This window comes from Pezoporus wallicus, unplaced genomic scaffold (genome assembly GCF_028554395.1).
Source record: "Pezoporus wallicus isolate ANWC-B61680 ecotype Strahan unplaced genomic scaffold, APGP_CSIRO_Pwel_v1 scaffold_3294, whole genome shotgun sequence".
Classification (NCBI taxonomy): domain Eukaryota; kingdom Metazoa; phylum Chordata; class Aves; order Psittaciformes; family Psittacidae; genus Pezoporus; species Pezoporus wallicus.
Window position 1 is genome coordinate 14549195 of NW_026635478.1, and position 19660 is coordinate 14568854.

At 47.5% G+C, this 19660-nt stretch overlaps 1 protein-coding gene across 1 annotated transcript; it reads left to right on the plus strand.

The window, feature by feature from the left end:
* The first annotated feature begins 12931 nt into the window (after positions 1-12931).
* On the plus strand, positions 12932-19617 carry LOC130609727 (homeobox protein NANOG-like). Its single transcript, XM_057428987.1, has 4 exons — positions 12932-13233; positions 16387-16664; positions 18074-18163; positions 18609-19617. The coding sequence occupies exons 1-4, from the start codon at positions 13053-13055 to the stop codon at positions 18972-18974; spliced, it is 915 nt and encodes a 304-aa protein (XP_057284970.1). The 5' UTR covers positions 12932-13052; the 3' UTR covers positions 18975-19617.
* Positions 19618-19660: the final 43 nt, after the last annotated feature.

Below are 19660 nucleotides of genomic sequence, written 5' to 3' on the forward strand. Positions count from 1 at the left end.
ACAGAATCCCTCTTGTCACCCATCCTGTCCCATTCAAGGTTTTGCTCCATCAGAGACCTTTCTGATTTTGTTCTTTAGTACCCAAGCAGTACTTTTGTCCTTTTTTCATAGCATATCCGGGTTTTTCCACCTCTTGCAGACACACCTTTTGCATTTGAATTCATTATGGAGCTCCTTCCTTAGCCAGGATAGCTTTTGTCCAAAATTTCCAGACTCCCTGCAAAACAAAATGTTTTGAAGGTGCTGTCTTTCATTCCTCATCTTCCTGTAACCACCAAGATGCTAGGCCAGGACAGACAGCTGTTGATGCTCTGTTGCTGTCTTCTTATAACTCTGATGCTAAAAGTCAGTGGAAGAGTGACGGATGGCAGAACTGGAACTACGGATTTCTGGGACACAAGCAGCCAGCTACCTTCCTTTCCTGGTATTACATGAATGTGTACAACAAGGAGGCTGTCTGTGCTGAGGGACAATGCATTCCCAAAGCCCAGAGAGCATTTTCCACTGTCTCAGGGATGTCAAAAGAATACACCAGACTCAAGAGAGACAGTGTGGCACTGGTGGGTCAGGGTCAAGGTTGAATTGAAATTGAAGGTGATGTTTAGGGAACAGAACAAGAGGAAGCCAAGGAAGGATGGAATGGAGTGAAGCTCTGAGAGGTGATGCAGCAGGAAGCCTGGCAGAGACAGCTGGTGACTCCAGAATGGTGTCCTGGAGCAGGCAAGAGGTGGCCACCATAGTGAACTAGCCAGGAGGATTATCACAGACTTGTTGGTAGTATTGCTAGCAGTTAAAGGAAAGGAGGAAGCTGTGTGTGATAAGGAGAGGGAAGAAGTATGCAGTGATGAGTGGCCAGGTCTGTGAAGGCAAAAGTTATTGAAAAGCATGAGAGAATCCTTGAATGCAGCACGGCTGTGAGGGGAGCTGAAGGACGGCAAGGTGGAGTGGCCACCAAGTAGTGTTAGCAAGTTATTAGTTGTCACAGTTGGTGACCCCACTTTTTCAGTCAAGGAATCGTGACTACAGCGTGGATTGGGAGCAGGCTGCTGCGAGGCAGGAGAGGCAAATAAACTCTAGCCTGTACCCTCCGAGAATGTGCACAGCTCTGCGCCTGCTGTTGCCCAGCAGTCTGCTTTTTGTCACCATGCTCCATCCAAAACATGCCCATCTAGCAGTGCTCTGTGGGTACAAAGAGATGGCTGCCAAGCATAGTAAGGTGGTAGGGATGAACAAAAAAATGCAAGTATCTTTAGAGTAAGGGGTATACTGAAGGCTAGTCTCATTTCGTAAGGGGTAACAGGTTCAAACTTAAACAGGGGAAGTTTAGATTGGGTATAAGGAAGAAGTTCTTTACTGTGAGGGTGGTGAGGCACTGGAATGGGGTGCCCAGGGAGGTTGTGAATGCTCCATCCCTGGCGGTGTTCAAGGCCAGCTTAGACAGAGCCTTGGGTGATATGGTTTAGTGTGAGGTGTCCCTGCCCATGGCAGGGGGGTTGGAACTAGATGATCTTAAGATCCTTTCCAACCCCAGCTGTTCAATAATTCTATGATTCAGCAGCTAGATACAGGACTTGGCGTGCTCTGGACATCTCTATCCTGTGGATAAAGCAGAGCTTGACAGCAGCTGATGAGAAACATCTGTGTGCTTGCAAATATATAGGATATGCACATGAAGTGCTGAGGCTGCTGGTTAAAGGCAGACAGCAATATTGCATGACACAGCACTTGTTTGGAGCATCTAAGCACTTCTTCTGATGGGTCTGAGATGGGAGGCAGGGGAAAACAGAAACAAGGAAGGGACTGATGTAGGTGGAGGGGTATTTTAGGAGCACAAAATGTTGTACTAATGTGCATTTTATTATTTATTATTGCTCAGGCTTTTGGCCTGATTGGGACCTCATCGGAGGAAGGGACAATCAGGGTAAAAGTTTCACTAACAGAACAAGGTAAATCATCTAGGTCTTATCCTAGGGTGGTGCTTGGCATGCAGGGGTCGAACTGGAACTGCGAGCTGTGCTGAGTGGTTAACAAAAAGCTCACCGCCTTCAGCCAGAAAAGCTAGCAGTGCCATCTCCTGGTCAGAGCGAGGTCTTTGAGCAGGGAAAGCTTGCATTTCATTTTCCTGCTGGGCGCCGAGTGATGTTGAGCAAACCACTTCCCTTCCTTGCACCTGGATATTTTCATGAACAAAGTGATGGCCCTAGGGAAGTTGGTTAGAAAAGTTCATGCCCACCTAAATGAAATCTTGACATTGTCAAATAAAAGTGCAGAGCTACAGCTGGGTTGATGGTCACTGCTGGAGAGACAGGAAGAAGGATAAATATTGTATTTCCACATATTTCTCACGGAGTTTCTGCACACAGGCATGCCATACTTCGTGGCTGTGGTTCTTTTTAACTGAGAGCTTCCTAAAGGACCTGGACTGTCTCCAGCTGCACCACAGCAGTTTTTCAGCCATGTAGTTGCATCATGTTCCCACAGAATTGTACTTGATTTGATAAATTCAGCACTGTCAAGTTTCAACAACCACCACTGGTAAGGGAGCTGGCTGTGCTGGGAGATAATGGGTGACCTTTAGCGATTTGCAATAAGCACACCATAGCTGTACTTTCATTGAGTTATGAAAGCAACACCTTCAAGACTGTATCTTACCATCCATGTAGGCTAGATTACAGTTGCCCCACAGGATATGAGCAATCAGCCTCTGCCTGCACAAAGTTACTCACATCCTGCAGAGTAGAAATTAGGATGCCTGATTATTTGCAGAATGAGATTTTTCACATGAACCCAAAGAGAAACATGGTCAAAATACACACTTTTCACAGAGCATCAACTGCTGGAATTTATTGTCAGTTGCCATTCAGAGCTACCTCTGGGGGCTTTGGGCAAACTCATAAATGCTCATGACCTTTTAAGTACCACAGCCAGGGAGAACTGATGGGCATGCAAAACACAGCTTGCTCAGCTAGACTGAAGGTAGCAGAGTAGCACATCAGATGTAGCCTTTCCATAAACACTGTATGAATGGAGATGGGCTTGCATTACCTGACCAACTTTGGGTTCTCTCTCATACCTCAAGCCCTTCCTTGTGTCCCTGAACATCGCTTGGTCCTACCTTCTGCCTCATGGCCCCACTTTCTGATGGCCCTGTTTTTCCTGTAGCTTCTTCTGCCTCATGTCATGTGTTTCAGGGTCTGCCTGCCTACAGAGCTGATGGTGACCTAGTGTTATACTCCCTCATGCTTTTGGGATTCTATTGCATTTTCCCTGATGTTTCAGCCCATTCTTCCTGCTCTTCCCCACTTCTCTGCTTCCCCTTTGCTATTCCCCATTGCTCCTTAAAGAGTCATTCTTCAAGCCCTGCTTCATGCTGCTGTCCTTCCCCTGCCTGAGGTTTTCTTCAAGACATATAGCCCTGAGGACAAAGCTTTGGAGAAGGTGTGGAGGTTTGAGACATGCTGTCCTGGGCAGTGACTAAACTTTCATTAATCTCATCCCAAACTCTGTATGACACAGGGGACCTGCTGAGCTTATACCCAAGCCAAAGCCTTGTCTCACAGGGACCATGGCCCATTGGATTCTCCTACTGCCATCCTTGCACACTTCAAGCCACGCCCTAGTGCAAGGCCACTTTATGATGTTCTACAATATGAATGTCACCTTCTGCTGTGTTGGAGAAGGAAGTGCCTGAAGGGGATGCTGGCAGGGTTGCCGCTGGAGGCAGAGGTTGGTGCTGTGCTTTAGCTACGCCCCTTTTCTAGTGTGAGCAAAAGATACCTCTTCACGTGGGTCCCTAAGGAACATCACAACCTTTTAAAAACTCTCCAGGGTTGTCTGGGGCTTTATTTTCACGCTCAGATTTCCACAGGCCATTGGCCTTCCACTCTGTTGTATTCCCAATTACTTAATATTACATCCCCCAAACTGATTACCTTTGGGTCCTGAATCGCTTCCTTGCTCCTGGGGCTGCTCATTCCTGCTAGAGCACAGCACGCAAAGGGAAGCACAAGATACCAAGTGTAGCCTCCCTGAAGAGAGCTGACTCTGTGTTACCCTGTCTGTAGCATGGAAACATGGCTGGTTATGTGGCAGCACATCAGCAGCATGTATGTTAGCAGCATGTATGTTTCCCAGGTGCCTCACCTTTAGCAGATAATCCCTGTAGATGATTGTCATCCACTCCCACCCCCTAGTTCTCCTTCCAAAGTTTAGACTCACCTGCAATGTAATTACCAGTAACAATTTTTTAGAGCAACTGATAGGTCATACAAGTGAATCTTGACATGCCAAAGCACAGGGCTGCTCTGAAACATGAATGCCATGCCATTACCCCACAAAACATGCTCTGCCCCAAACCCCCGGACTCCCAACTACAACCCAAACCAGACTACAGCTCAGCAGCACTTCTGTGGCTCCTGGTGTGCACTTGAGTGAGAGGTACAGGCTTCAGAGATCAACTGCTTTTTATACAGAGTTGTCAGGTCTTGCACCTCTTTGCACTGCAGAGCTAACACAGTTTATGGGGAAACCAGGCACATTGACAACATTGCTTATTAAGATCCAGCAATGATGTGACTGATGCCCCAGTAAAACTTGCTGGAGGATAGTCCAACATAACTGTTGCTGATGGTGATGGGGCAGAGGAACAGACCTGGCTTGTCTCTGTTGCAGAGCAGGCTGGTACACAGATGAGATGACTGTGAAGAACTGGAGGAGCTGAAGTGACACACCACCTCATTTACTTCCATGAAAGCCCTGTGTCCAGCATTGTGTCTTCCAGTCCAGCCTTTCCCACCTGTCCTCACCTGTGTTGGGAAGGGCAACCTGAGTGGATGTGGCAGCAGCAAGACAGATCTTCCCCCTATGTGTAAACAGGAATTAGATCCACAGATTGCTGAGAAGCAGAGATGGGATGCTGCAGTTCTGGCTTGATACTGACTTGGCAGAGAGAAGCTGTGTTTTGTCCACTGCTCTGCCTGCTGCTCTGCCCTGGGGCCTCCCTTTCCTCATCTCCTCATTTTGCAGGGCACACAAACCAGAATGTAACCTTCTCTGTGTAACCTCACCAAAAGTGTGCGTAATAACTCCCTTTAGCTCTAAGAGGAAAGCTTTTTCCATTGACAAATTGGTGTTTCTGCCTCATCAAGGTGTAGTCGGTGCTGCATAATAACAGGCACAATAACTGAGCCAATGTGGTGCCTCAGTTTTCCCATCCATGAAAATGACATTATACAGATCTTTGTCAAGGGCTTCCACACCCGGGACACAGTATATGTTGCTACACTTCATCTGGCAAATTTGCATCTCTTTTGCCAGGTTTTATTTTTTCCATGCTGTGCTTTGATTATCTACCATTAGGATTCTTTTTTCCCAGGTGCATGACTAGCCCTCATCTTTCCTTCTTCCTCCCTGCCCAAGCAAGATAGGTTCCTTTTGCATTACTTCTTTGTTCTCTGTGGTATTTGCAGCACCCTCCCAGCCTTGTATCACCTGTGAATTCCATTCCTCCTGGTTGTGTTTTCCCTGTCTTTGCAGCACCTAGAATGACGAAGCCTTTTGTGCTGCTGTTGCTGCAATTGAACCTGATACTTGAAAGGAGGAGAAAAGGTTGGAATAAACTGCTCTGATGATTCATCCCCCAGGCTGAGAGATTTGCTCCTTTGATATCAGTCCCTTGATCAGAGCTCTGCTATGTTATCTCTGTTTGTCTGGGGAGACTTAATTCCTGGCACATTTGAGCTGGTGGAATCCCAGATACCAGAGCCAGTGACTGGAAAAGGAGCACACTGCATTCTTCTCCTGCTCTTAGATACGTCAGAGTCTGTAAAGTTTGATGGTACAGGGCCTATATGGCCCTTAAACAGCCTTTGTCTGCATTTAATGCAACTGAGAAACCTTTTCCACCTGCCAAAATCCATCACTTGCTCTCATCTTATATCCCTGCAGAGATGTCCCAGCACAATTTCCCCTTCCTGCTCCCTTGTTCTGTGGGCAGATTTCCCTACCAGGCCTCATCCTCTCCTTGTGTGCCACATGCTCACAGAATATTAAGGACCCTTTCATCATTCTTTTATAAGACTGTGCATTGGTCATGAAGCAGGATGAATAAAAACCATGAAAAGAGCATGGAAAGCCTAGCTTGAGCCTAGCCTACCTCAAATGTCTTGGTCAAAAGCCTAACATCAAAGGGCTTGATTCCCAGCTATTGATAGCTGTGCTGGAAGAGGGGCCATGCCAACCCACAGTTTTGCAAACTGGGTTTAAGTGGGAATTCTTTGGAAGATTTGCCTAGGAACAAGTTGAGGGGGCCACACAAGGACCACACCTCTGTAGGACCAAGTGGGTTTTCCAGTGATGGGAGAGTTTTTTCTCTATGTATACATTTTGATTAAAATGCCCTGCATTACAGCAAACAGTTGAACACGATCTGAGACTTCAAGTCTTCAGATGGCTTGGTGCTGTGGCAATAACCACCATTAAAAATCGTTATAGCTTTTGTTAAAGAGAAGAGGAAACAGTTCAAATACTAAAAAAAATAAGCATTAGAAAATTCCTCATCCCTTTTCTTTTTAGGGAGAAAACAGCACAGACAACAACAGTTCAGATCCATTATTCTCGGGGATTTAGTCATGATGGACCTGGAGCATAGGCTTGCTGCTCCCTTATATACAAACTTCTTTCTTCAAAGACAAAACATGTATTGAATAGGGAAAGGAAAACCAATGAAAGTGGAAAGTGTACATTCCATTTCTGATGCTGGAGCCTCACTCTCCTTTCTACTGGTGTGACACACATGGTATGGACAAGAACTTTGGGAAGTGGGAAACACACAGCAGCAGCAGGCTGGCTAAGAATTTGCTGTACTTGCACAATGCCCATAAGCTTGCAGCCATACAGCCAGAGAAATTGCTGTGGGCAGAAACCACACTGTGCCTTTTAAACATGAAGTCAAGAGAGAGAAGCTGGACTGAAAAAGCTTTGTGAAGGATAGGTGAGAGCAGAGGAATCATCCACTACATTTCAAGAGATGTTGTAATGAGGCTAAAAGTGGTAGCTGTGGTGACACCGTCCAGGGCCTTCTCTTTTGCCTGCTCTGATCACATCTTGTATTTCCAGACCAGGTAAGTAAAATCCAAAAGGTGAGACCCAGGAGACTGTGGGAGGTGCTGTCACTGCTGACAGAGCTCTTTTCTTCCAATTTCACTTTCTTCTTGGCATCAGGGTCAAATTGCACTTCTCTTAAAGGTCCTCATTGCATGAAGGACTTCAGGAAGGATATATGGACAGAAAAATCCATGCTATGATAATGATCAACAGCTTGTCCTTAAACTGCTTTATTGGAAAGTAAACCAGTTCATTTCTTGGCCCTTACGTTCTTTTTCACAGGGCAGATTAAGAAGAGAAAGGAGACAGAAGGAGAGCATTTGAATATATTTCTATGTATATATACACATGGCGGTGTGTTTTTTTCACTTTCACCTTTTGCTGATTCTACTCAAAAATTCTGCACAGCAAGATAAGGTGGGCTTTTGTTACTCTGAATAATTTAAGAGAAGGAGCCTCTGCAGACCACACCCTTCAAAACCACTTAACATGGGAAGCTGACTCCTGAATTACATTTACAGAAGGAAAAATGGAAGGCAGCTATAGGAAATACTGATGAGTGTTATATAAGGTTTGCAGACTTCCTAGACCCTCCCCCAGTCTTTTCTAGGTAGGTGTTACCATAGCTCCCCTTACATCTTCCAGCCTTGAGAGGTCCTAACTGACATTTTTGTCGCTCTGGTTGGCTGCTATGTACAGTGAAGGACCAACTCTGACCCTATTTAGCTCTAGGCCTGGAGTAGCCTAAGAAGAGAAAAGGAATCCTTTTCCTTTTTCTTTTTGATCACCCAATTGAAACTCAGTTATATTCCCTCTCTGGGAATATATTTTACTCTTTTCAGCATTTTTCAGTCTAGCATGACCCAGCTAAGAAACCCCAAACAACCAACAGCAAAAAGAAACCCAAAACAGCAGCATGTTTATGATTTTTTAACATAAATTTTCCTTTCCACCACCTATCCTCTCTACAGACAGACCATATGTGTTGTGGGAGGGAAAAACTTCTCTGGTACAGACTCATTATTTGCAAGGAGGACAAGGCTGTTGTGCGAGTAGGCAAATACAGGGATCTGACTAGATTACAGCACAGTTTCACACAAAGCAAAGAAAATGTAGAAGATGATCAATCACCAAAAAAGAAAAGTCTTCGGAGAAAAATATGCTGCTGTAGGAGAAGTAAATTCGTACCAAAGTTAAAGAATCAACAGGCTAGACCAAGCAATTAAAAGGGGAACAGAGTGGGAATGTTGCAATGTTTTAGCTACTTCGTATCATTCAAACTGTATTACTTTTCTACTTTCTAGCCTTTAAAAATGTCTTTATATTAAGCAGTTACTATCAATGTCAATCACAATCGCCCCTGAAAATGTTTAAACAAAGCAGGGCATTTGAAGCCTTAAGTCTTCTAAGAAAGGAGAAATACTATAAAACAATACTGTCAAAGCCCTTTTCTCTAAACAACTGCATTAACTGTCTTTGAATACTTAACCAAAATCACATTCAGCAAGTTGGAGGACTAAAAAGCATTCTTTTGTCTTTTTAATACAACTCAGACAGGGGGAAAATGCTTGTTCACCAGTATTACCAGTCACAGAAACAGCCTGTATGTCCCAGAAAGCTTCCAGATGGGTGCTGGGTGCTGAGTCCACAGTGCAGGTCCCTCTGGGTAGGGCTACTCCCCACCATCACCTGAGAAGGGTCTCCTGAGGCCAAGCCTCCAAGAAACTTGGTGTTTTCCTGGTACAGTGATAGCAATAAGGACTTCTAAACTGTTGCAGCCCAAACCACCACAGGTTTGCCTCCCAAACAAATGCAGGTGTAGCGATACTTCAGTTGGTGGCATCAGATCTATCTTCGCTGAAGAGGCTCTTGGACAGAGCTACACCAAGAAGAGGTGAGCCACAAGGGCTCAAGCTGTGACTGAACATCTAAGTCTATTCAGGCTGCTGTCAGCTTTAACTTTCATTTCTTGCTCTGTTATATCCACACTGTACATGTCAAGCCTCATTAATGTGTTAGTTGTCATGGGACACTTTGCCAGAGTGCAGACATCTCAAAGTCAGGTCTGTCCAGTGTCTTTATCCAGAGCTGACCTTTCCCATTTGACCCTGTCTGATTGCTCTTTTAGGAGACAAGGGCAGCAACTGACAAATGAAGAGATCTGAAAGGTAATTTATTTCCTAAATCCAGACAGAAAAAACCAACCAAACAAAAAAAAACACGAAAACCAAAACAAATGAAAAGCTGTTGCCTGGAAGAATGATTTTGCTGAGGGTCACCTAGGGAAGGTGTAGAAGACATTGGATCATTGACCAAACATGGCTAGGCAGGGCTTGTTATAAGAAAATCAGGTAGTCGCAACCATATGGGCTGTGCCAATGAAAGGACATAGTTACAGAAACCATTTCCAGGAGCATGTTCTCCATCATCTGCTCTGCTTGAGCATCTTCTGAATGATGTCCACTATCCCAGAGCAGTTTTCAAGGCTGTTTTTTCAGCACCTCCTGCCTTTCATGTCCTTTGATTTACCCTGTCAGTTGCACCTATGTTCACTACTTTGTGGCCATTTTGGGCAGGTCAGCACAAACTACAGCCACATCATAGAGGGCATTGGGACAGAGAATGAAGACTTTTCCTCTTTCTTCCTGGTCTCTCTGACCACTAGTCTTTCTACCTGCCTTTTTGGAGGAAACCTGGTCATTTACAGGCTACTGTTTCATTGCACAGTTCAGTGCTATTTCTGAGAATGCAAATGACTTAGCTTTCGGTGAAAGAACATGTTGCTAACATGACTGTGAAGAATTTACCCTCTTTTTATTGGAGTGTGCTTTCAGCTTCATGGTATAGAAGAGCAGATAAAGGCTGTTTAAGATACTTAAACCCCGTAAGCTGAGAAGAGCTTTTATGTATATTTTTTTGTGAGACAATAACGCGTACTGGAATAACACAGTACCAAACCACCCAAAGTCTGGTTCAGTCTGATGCCAAGCCACATCTGCCAGCTGCCTGCAGTGCTGGTTTTCAGGAGCTGCTGCCTGCACCACAGACTGTGTCATGTGTGGTGTGGTGTAGATAAGCTGCTCCCTGTGGTGTGGTGCTGCTCTGAAACCATGGGGGGTGAGGCCCTGGGGTTCCTCCAGCTCCTTTGCCTGTCGGTCTCCCTCCTGCCCCGGGGAGGTGACTCCCTCTATTGCTGCCCCACTCACTGGTCCAGTTGGGCGGGTGCTTCTGGTCCCAAGGGCAGCCACCATCCTCTCCCCGCTTCTGCCCAGCAGGACTTTGTAATGCAGGTGACTGTGCTAGTTTATTATGGCCTCTAGGCACCTTGTGAGAAGGACCCCAGACACCTTCAGAAGTAGCTGAAATCAAGGAGATCAAGTGTGAAGTGCTCAGCCACGAGGACTCCCAGCAAGTACAGACACCTACTGCCACCCATGGCAGCACCCCAATGACATGTTTTCTGCCAGGTCTCCATATTAAACAGAACGTATGTTGGTATCTCCCAGGACTGCTGTCCTGTTTTCATTTTCTAACAGCACCTAAGGCAATGACAACTTGAACACCAACACAGGTGCCAGAGCTCTGAGCCCTGAGCTGTTGTGGTACTGCAGCTCTGAAACCTGGAATGATTCAGAAGTGAGGTTTGAGCCAAAACCATCATGTAGAGGCTGTTGCAGAGTAACTGTCTTATTCACAATATTCTCGTAATTCTATTGAGGTAAATGTGCTCAAAACCCCTTTTCTGCTTTAGTTTTCCAGGTTAATTTCATATTTAAAACTGCATTTCTTGTGCAGAGAGATGTCAGTCCCTGCAGTTTGTGGACATAGAGAAGAGTTAGATGCAAACAGAAAATACTGAGTTAAAGAGATTCATGCCAGGCCTTTAGTTCTCTCCAAGTCTGTAGCTCATGGTCAAGTGCATGGTCCCAAGGCAGCAGAATCATGCTGTGATGTGACAAGTGGGTTGAATGATGTGCCCATGACTGACTCAGGAGCGGCTGCATTGATTTTCAGGTTCACCTACAGGCCAGTCCTGCAGTTCCTTCTGGTTTCCCATCTCAGAAGGCTCGGAAGTTGCCCCTGCTCTACAGACAAGGAAGCCAGGACTAGGAACCTGCCGTGGGACACAGAGCAGCATCAGAAGTGCTGAAGGAACTGGTGTTCTACATCCTTTTAAACTAAAACTTAGAGCTTTAAACATTTCACATGGTCTTGCTCACCCCATCTGTCTGTTTCTTCTCCCTGCTGATGAACACTGACATCAATCAGTTTCCCTCTTTGGCTTGTTCATGCAGCTACTGGGTGCTAGTGCAGGCTTGGGAAGAAGGCAGCAACAAGCAGCCATGGACCAATGAGGCACAGAGGGGTGCAGTGGTGGTCCGGGTTAAATAATTTTATAGTTCTGTGGATCTGCACCCTCAGCTCTGAGCTTCTGACATGAGGCATGCACATGTCCTGGTGCTAAGGCAGGGCTGGTTCTAACAAGAAATATTTGAATTAACTCTGGGACTTCTGCCTGTGCATTGACAATTACAGATGTTAGCTAGAGATTTGCAATGGTTTTTGACATGAAATTAATAAAATCTTCGTAAAGAGCAAAAACTCCTGGGGAGAAGAGACTGGAGCAAGCCCATGGAGCCGAGCAACCTGTTGGCCCATTACTGAATTCTGTGGCTCATTCACCTCTAGTTTTTTAATGAAGAAACTCTGCAGGTGCCTGTCCCCCTTGGGTGGCCAATGTCAGCAAACATCAGCCAACCCTGCCTTGAAGGAAACTCTTCATCTTTATTTCAACCAGCCTGTGACAGCCTGGCAAAGGCCCCAGCCAAGACTAACAAATGAAAGGGTGTGCCTTTGAAAGGCCACAGCAGAGCAAATCTGTTAGCAGCAGACCTTACCTGCACTAAATCTTTACCTACCTCCATAATGAGAATGCCTTTGCTGATTGTCCCTCTGTTCACCAGCCAGCTGAGATTTCCGAGCCTGCTCTGCCACATGAGATGTGGTGTTGGATGTGACTCGCCCAGTGTTTCTGGGTTTGCTCTGGCACAGACATGTGGAACATGGGCCATCCACGTTGTCATCTGGCACCCTGAAATGCCTGGGTGAAGAAAATTCCTTTTCAGTTAAAACAAAAAACAAAAACAACAAAAAACAAAACCCAAACCAACCAAAACCCAAACCAAAACAAAGCCCAACCCCCAAAGTGTACCTTCTAGCCCCCAGCTCTGGTCTTTACTTATTGGTTTCCTCACCTTGCTCCATCTCTGACATTTGCACCAAGAGTGTGGAAAGTGGAGCCAGGCAGGGAGGGTGTGTGCACGTATGTGTGGCTCTTGTGAAGGTGTCAATGTGACACAAGCTACAAAGGAAAGGTCTCAGAACCCTCCCCATAACCTGGAACTGAGCCTTGAGTTAGCCCAGCATGGTACTGAGGCGCTCAGCACCACATGTGCCTGCTGTCCGCTCCGATGTGTTGGGGATTGTTTGGTATGTGTTCTCCCAATGCATTGAACAGCTTCTACATGGACATCTGCACCCAAGGGATTATTTTGTGACAGGACAATTTCAGCTGAGCCCAAAGAAGCAAGTGGGAGGAGGTTCCCTGGGGCTGTGGATCAGGCCCCTGCTCAGGTGTGACTGAGGAACCTGCAGAATGGGAAGAATCCAGAGGGACATATTTTAGCCCTGATACCATGTGTGGCTTTCTCTCGCCCCTCCACCCAGCTCTGTCCCCACCCCAACCATCAGGCTCTTTAACATGACAAAGAGCTCCGAGGAGCAGACGGTGGTGAATATTGCAGTCCCAGGCAGGGTATAGGCAGCTATAAAGGTAACTGCCTGTCCACACTGCGGGGCTACCTCAGCTTGCTGGTGAGCCCTGCTTCCCCCTTAGTGAAGGTGACATCTATTAGAAGGTGGGGGAACCACCCCTTCATCTGCCGCCCATGTGTGCACACTTGGCTCTGCCCCCCTACCAGGCTTACCCCGGAGGGACTGGCATGGGGTACCTGGACTTTTACTGGAACTCGGCGGGGGAGGCAGGACATGGCCCCACTTCGGCTGGGCCCGGGGGGGCCCTGGGCGCCGGTCAGTCTCCGGAGGCAGGAGGGAAGAGGCAGACGGCAGGTAAGGCATTTCAGCTGAGGCCGGGCAGGATGCCGGGGGTACCTGTGGTCCCAGCTCAGCCGCTTTGCTTAACGACCCTGAGAAAAGTTTTCTCTCTGCCTGCCTTGGTTTCCTAGTGTGCGAGCCGGGCAGCGCGCGATGCCGTGGGCAAGGAGGATGGGTGACCTTGGGCAAGTCGCACCACCCTTCCATGGGGACTGTTTCCTAAACCTCAGCAGAGCCTGCAAGAGTTCAGGCACTGGCAGGTTTGTGCTGCAGGCTGGAGGGCAGTGTGACAACACGGTCTCATGAAACCTCATGGTTCTCGGGGCGGAAATGTCTAGCTCTCCTTTTAGTCAAATGGTGTCATGTGTGCTATGGAGAGAAACAGCTCCTGAAGGTAATTCCGCTAGTGGCATCCTTTATCCCCTTACAAACTCCTCACACCTTTCATGTACTCAGTAAACTTGAGCCCAGCGAATTGCTGTGCCGGGAAATCTCCCTTTAAATCCAGCGTTGTTACTCTCTGCTTTTTTAAGTTTGCTATCTTCCCCTCTCCATTTCCCTTTCTGTGCTCTTGCTGCCTTGCCTTTCCATCTCTGCAAAAAAGTCCCAGGCCCCACTACAGCGGCGTTTTCTGTTCCCGCCATTCCCCTGCCACTCACTGAACGCCTGATGAAAGCAGGTTTTTGCACAGCCCCATTGTATGTTCGGCAGGGTAACACTCGTGTAAGGTTACTGGCTGGGAGGAGAGCAAGCTTTTGGAGAGCTGGTTTTAAGCTGTCAGATGGTGTAGAGCTACGGGCTCTGGCAGAGCGGCTAGTGTCTACTTGGCACATGGCCACTTGCCACGCAGCTCTGAGAAGGGCTGATGTTCTCCGCAGGCTGCCGGCTCCGCAAAGGGTGCAGGCGGACTGACTCACTTGTGCCCCCAGCGGGCCTGGTTTATAGACGTGAAACCCACCTTTGAACACTCCTCTGGGGCCTCTGCAGAGAGCGTAGTCACGGAAGCAGAGGCCTACTGGTGTCAAAGGTTTGTGGGTGTGGGGCTGCCTTAGGTTTTCATGTTTATGTCTGTTGTACTGCTGTTTGTGTTTCTTGTTTCCTCTTCCCTTCACTCTCTTCTCATGGGAGAGGGAGAGCACCTTTGTCTTGTGCTCAAACTGCAGGTTGTAAATTACATGGGGTTTTGGGAGGACAGGCCAAGCAGAAAAATGCGGGAGCTTTAGCTTCTATGGTATCTTGCTGTGGTTCCTGTCTAACATAAGACTTTTCTGTTTTCCAAGCTCATATTCATGCCCATTTCCTGCCTATAAAGTTTTTACTCTACAGCTTGCAGGAGCCAACCATCTTGTGGTCCCACATGAAGTTTTAGCCCTCTGTGCATCAAGACACAGATGTTCAGCTGCCTCTCAGGTTCTGCAGGCTGTCCCCCTGCACATAACACCTCAGGTCCCTGCACCTCGTCTGCTGACAGCCCCTTTCTCCTTTCATTTTGTAACCCTCATTTTCCTGCTCCCCCGCACCAGAAACCTGCCCCACTGCACATCTGCCTCTTCACTCAGCCTGTGCTCTGGGTGGTTCTCATCTCCTGGGGATAGGAAATAGTCAAGAGCAAGCCTATGAGTGCAGGCAACCCTAGGGAGGCAGGCACCGCAAAGAGAGGTGTGCCTCTCTCCTGAGGATGATACTCTCAGAAGAGATGCTGCAGACATGGCTACCTTTCTGAGGCCCAGAAAGGGCCTCTAGGCTTAAGAGTGATTGCTTAGCAGCATCTCAGCTTCCAGCAGAAGGGAAGGTTTGATATGATGGACAAGGAGCTCATTCCTCAGGAGGGCATCAGTGATTTGCATTAGACATACCTTTGGGGAGTTGGGGAGGGTGTGCTCGTGTGGGTTTCAGGGTGACTAGGAAGGATATTGGAAGCTATTGGTTGAACTTAATAGTCAGAAGGTGTGTACTAAAAATGGCACTGCCCATTCATTGCACACCCCCCCTCCTGAAATGTCAGTAGGAGGAGAGGCGATGTACCATGCAGAAGGGTTTGCAGAGGAGTAGCTGGAGGGAGGAAGAAAGGATGGACAGATTTGCCACTGCACTTATGGGGAAGGGTGGAGACTGGCATCACATCCCTTCAGTCAGGGCTAGCCTGAGAAGGTCTCAGCTTCTCACAAACCCCAGCAGCCAGGCACCTGACAGAAACGTGCGGGGGTAATCTCTCCTGTCAGCATTTTCCTATTCAGGCAGTCTGAATGCCTTTGCATCTTGGCAGCTTTTGTCTGAACTAGTAGCCCAGACTATTTAGGAAGTTTTTCCTTTAGATCTTTATCTCATCTTTGTCCCCAGCAGAGACCCCCTTAAGACATGCACTGGCACAAATGAGAAAGGGCTTGCACATGTTCCTCTGCACTCTTGAATTCTGTCCCCAATGTCCCTGGTACAGGATTACTGGCTCTTTGTGCTTGTCCCACACATCCACCTTTCTTCCCTCCCTCCCCATTTCCATGTCAAATTTTTCTCCTTCATTGTCTTCCAGAAGCCCTCCTCAGCCAAACAGGTGCCCGCCCCCCCCTCCCCCCCATACATGCATTTCCAACAGTGGCATGGTCTGTGGTGGGTGCCACAGGCAAACAGGAGTGAGCCAATATCCAAGGCCTGGCTGATGCTCTCCACTTGCCACCCCATCACTGTAAGAAATGACTGCTCTGGCTCACCGTACACCATGGCTAGAAGTTGCCTTGCCACTGTCTATCAACTGCCTTGAGATTGCTGGGCGGGCGGTTTCAGGGAGCCCAGTCACCAACCCAAAGCTGTGCCTGCAATCATGACCAGGCCTCTTTGACCACAATGAGACTGAAATATTACCGGGGCTTTTTGGAGGATAATAACACTGGGAGTCAATGTGTACGATTCTCCCCTCCCTGCTCTGACTTTTCCAGCTGGCAAAAGGGAGCCACAGGCATCCTGGAGGGCTGAGCTGGGAAGCTGCTCACAATCAGCGGGCTTGTTTGTGCTCACAGATCCATGAAGGAAGGAGGGTGACACAAGCCTTTGCTTCAGGAAAGCCCCTGTATGGTAGGCAAGGAGCTCTGCAGCAGGCAGTGAGCATGCTCATACCCATACAGCTGTGCATTATGTCTTGCATACTTTTTCCCACTGTCTTTTTATTTCTAGAAATATCCCCAGCTTCATCCAGTTCTGGGAATTTCAGCCAATTCACACCAGATTCAGCCACCAGTCCACATTCAGCATCCTCGTCCCCACAGCCTACGGATAGGTCTCAGGAGGGCACAGAAGATGGCATGGACGACGGGGTGAGGAATGCCAAGAAACGCACAGCTTTCTCCAAGGAGCAGCTGCACACTCTGCACCAGCGGTTCCAGAGCCAGAAGTACCTCAGCCCCCAGCAGATCCGGGAGCTGGCTGCTGCCCTGGGGCTCACCTACAAGCAGGTGAACATAGAGTCTTTGACCCATGGTATATCTGTCACAGAGCAGCTGCATGGTCACATAAGGCAGTGACAGGATGAGAAGATAAGTCCCCACCTGAGAATACAGGCAAAAGTTGCAGCTAACAGTTGCTCCCCTGCTTATTCATGTCCAGAGATCAGAAGCACTTCTTGGGGCAGGAGAGTCAGTGTCACCTCATTGGGGCCTCCCCAGTGAGGGGTCAGTTAAGGGTACTGTTGCCAACACTTGTAATAGAATTGCAAACACAGTGATGAATATGTTGTTTGCCACAAACAGCCTCTGCCCTGGGCTTGACAGCAATTCACAGGCTTTTTGCTTGCACTGGGGAACATCACAGAAACCCTGGCATGCATCAGTTCTCTGAATCCCAGGGCTGCAACATGCTGAAAAATATTGCTAACGTTTCCTAGCGCTGACCTTGTCCAGTATCTAATAATGTGCCACACTCAGCACTTTTTGGTGGCTTGACATCCACTCCCCTCTCCATGTGGGTACTGCTAGGATTATATACTGCAACTCGTCAGGGTCTTTGCTGATCTCCAGGCAAATGGAGTATGTATGTAGTGTATGTATGTAGTATATGTATGTATGTATATGTAGTATATATATATATGTATGTATGTAGTGAACTGGTGCTGGCTCAAATGATGCCTTCTTAAAGCAGAGGGGGCTGGCAATGGGGCTACAAATGCTTGCAGTTACAAGTAAAAAGTCTGCCTGGAATTTGGATGTCAGAGTTGGGCACGACAGCCCGGATGCTCTGGGACTAGAACAAGTCATATATGCATTGTAGGTGCACACATACACGTGCACACACTGAGCATGAACTTGAGACTGGTGAGACAATCTGGTCTTTCCTTCAATCCACATCGCCACAAAGGCTGCTTTCCCGGTGCAGACAGAGCCCTAGGGGGAAATGGCTCTGGAATTCACCGCAGGTAGGAGGGTAGGAGCTTTGAATTTGGGAACTGCTGGGTACAGGGAGCAAGCCTTTCCCTGCGCTGCTCACAAGCATGCAGAAACAGTGTCTTAGAAGCTTGCTTGAAGTGCAGGGGGCTTGTAGAGACCTGCGTGGGTCTAGTTTGCACCAGTCGTTCGTCCCCATGGTTGAAATGAGTCAGTTTGTCACGGCTATAACTATTCTGTGGATGGAATGCTGTCCCCTCCTCCCACTATGCAGATGCACTAGCCACCTGCTGAGGCTGCTAGACAGACATCCCCATTGGCAGCAACCCCAGGGAGCTCTTCAGACCTTTATCTGCTGTTGCCTATATATCTATGCCATCTGGTCATTCTTCCCCTGGGTCTTCCTGCTTGTGAATGGGAAGAAATTTGCTCTTCCCTCTCCTTTGCTGATGTTTTCTTTTCTCTGCTCTCCCTTCCCCACCCAGGTGAAGACTTGGTTCCAGAACCGGAGGATGAAGCTGAAAAGGTGCCAGAAGCATAGCCTGTGGCCTGAACGGGCTCAGTGCCTCACGCAAGTAAGAACATAGCGTATGGCTCAGCATGGCCTTCTATCTAGCCAGATAAGTCCTGTGATATATTTCCTCCATGACTGTGGTAACTTAAGCATAAAAGTATGAGTATACCCTGCCTTCTCATTTGTTCAGCGCAGAGGCACAGGCTTGGCACAGCTCCATGTTCTGCAGGTAGCCTAGTAATAGGCTGACTATGCTACTGAAATGCTTCCAGAGAAAAGCTGTTTTCCTCACATATATATGTGTGTGTGCATGTGTCTATATATACACACAACTGTGTAACCACTCCTGAGCTATGGGAGTGGTTACATGCCATTGCTGCCTATCAAGACATGAAATGTAAAGGAACAGAGCCCTAGTACCTGCCAGGCTATTTATTCTGTAGGGAAGCTACTGTCACAGTGGAGAAGCTAGCTATGCATTCTGACTCACTGCCTTTCCCTTTCAGAGTGCCTTCCAGCCAAGTACTTACCTGGACATGCACCCCAAATTCCACCAGGGCTACCCAATCACAGCAGCCAGCAACATGCAAACCATGCCTCCCCCCCGTCAGCACTACGGAACAGGGCAGAACGCTTACACAATTGTGACCAATGAAGATGGAGGAGTCTTTGGCAAAGGTGGGGGCACCTGCAGCGTCCAGCAGGCACTGCCCAGCTTGATTGCCCAGCACAAAGTAGACTTTTACCACAGCTGTCCTGGCAGTGTGGAATATCCAGGCACAAAGACGGGTGACAGCTGTAACTTTCACCACTCTGCCACCATGGGGGCTCCTTTCCCAACCACCGCTGGCCACCATCTCTATCATTCCTAAGCACTGTGGATGTGGGGTACTTGGGGCAGCTGTGAATCAAATCTTATTCTCATTTCTCCATTTGTTATTCATGTGCTCTTCAATTCTGAGGCATCATGTAGCTAGAACCTGTTTGGGCTTCCAAATATGTGCCTGCAAGCGTGCACAAACACACAGACATGCAGATATCTGTTTGCCCATATATGTAGATACAGCTCTTCATTCATATGTCTTTACTCATGCACACACATACTCTTCTTTATTGGCAGAGACAACCTTATAGCAAGACTTGAGATCTGGCTACCTAGATAATGCCCTGGATCTTCTAAATCATGGATCTTGTAACTTGTCTCAAGAGGAGGCACAGATTCCTTTGGGGATCTCCTTTGTACATATCACCGTACAGTTGTGTATACATAACACATGAAGTCATGGAGTGTATGGAGAAGTGCTGGTCACATATCATTCACTGAAATTGGAGAAGTTATTGTCACACACCAAGTATCTGATGATTAGACCACTAGTTCTGTGGTCAGCCACAAGGTGTAGGGCTGATGAAATGCCTAGTGAAGGGAGATGTGACAATTAGCTTGCACAAAGGCTGATAAGACTGTCTTATAAGCTTCAAAATTATAAATAAGCCCTTTGTTGTAGTTTTTATCCTTATGTGCCTCCCCTCTAGAAAATCTAACAGTGCATTCAATTTG

Coding starts and splice junctions, on each gene's coding strand:
- LOC130609727 (XM_057428987.1), top strand. CDS start 13,053: ATGTGTGCACACTTGGCTCTGCCCCCCTACCAGGCTTACCCCGGAGGG. Junction 13,234..16,386: donor AGGGAAGAGGCAGACGGCAG/GTAAGGCATTTC, acceptor TTTTATTTCTAG/AAATATCCCCAGCTTCATCC. Junction 18,164..18,608: donor GGGCTCAGTGCCTCACGCAA/GTAAGAACATAG, acceptor TTTCCCTTTCAG/AGTGCCTTCCAGCCAAGTAC.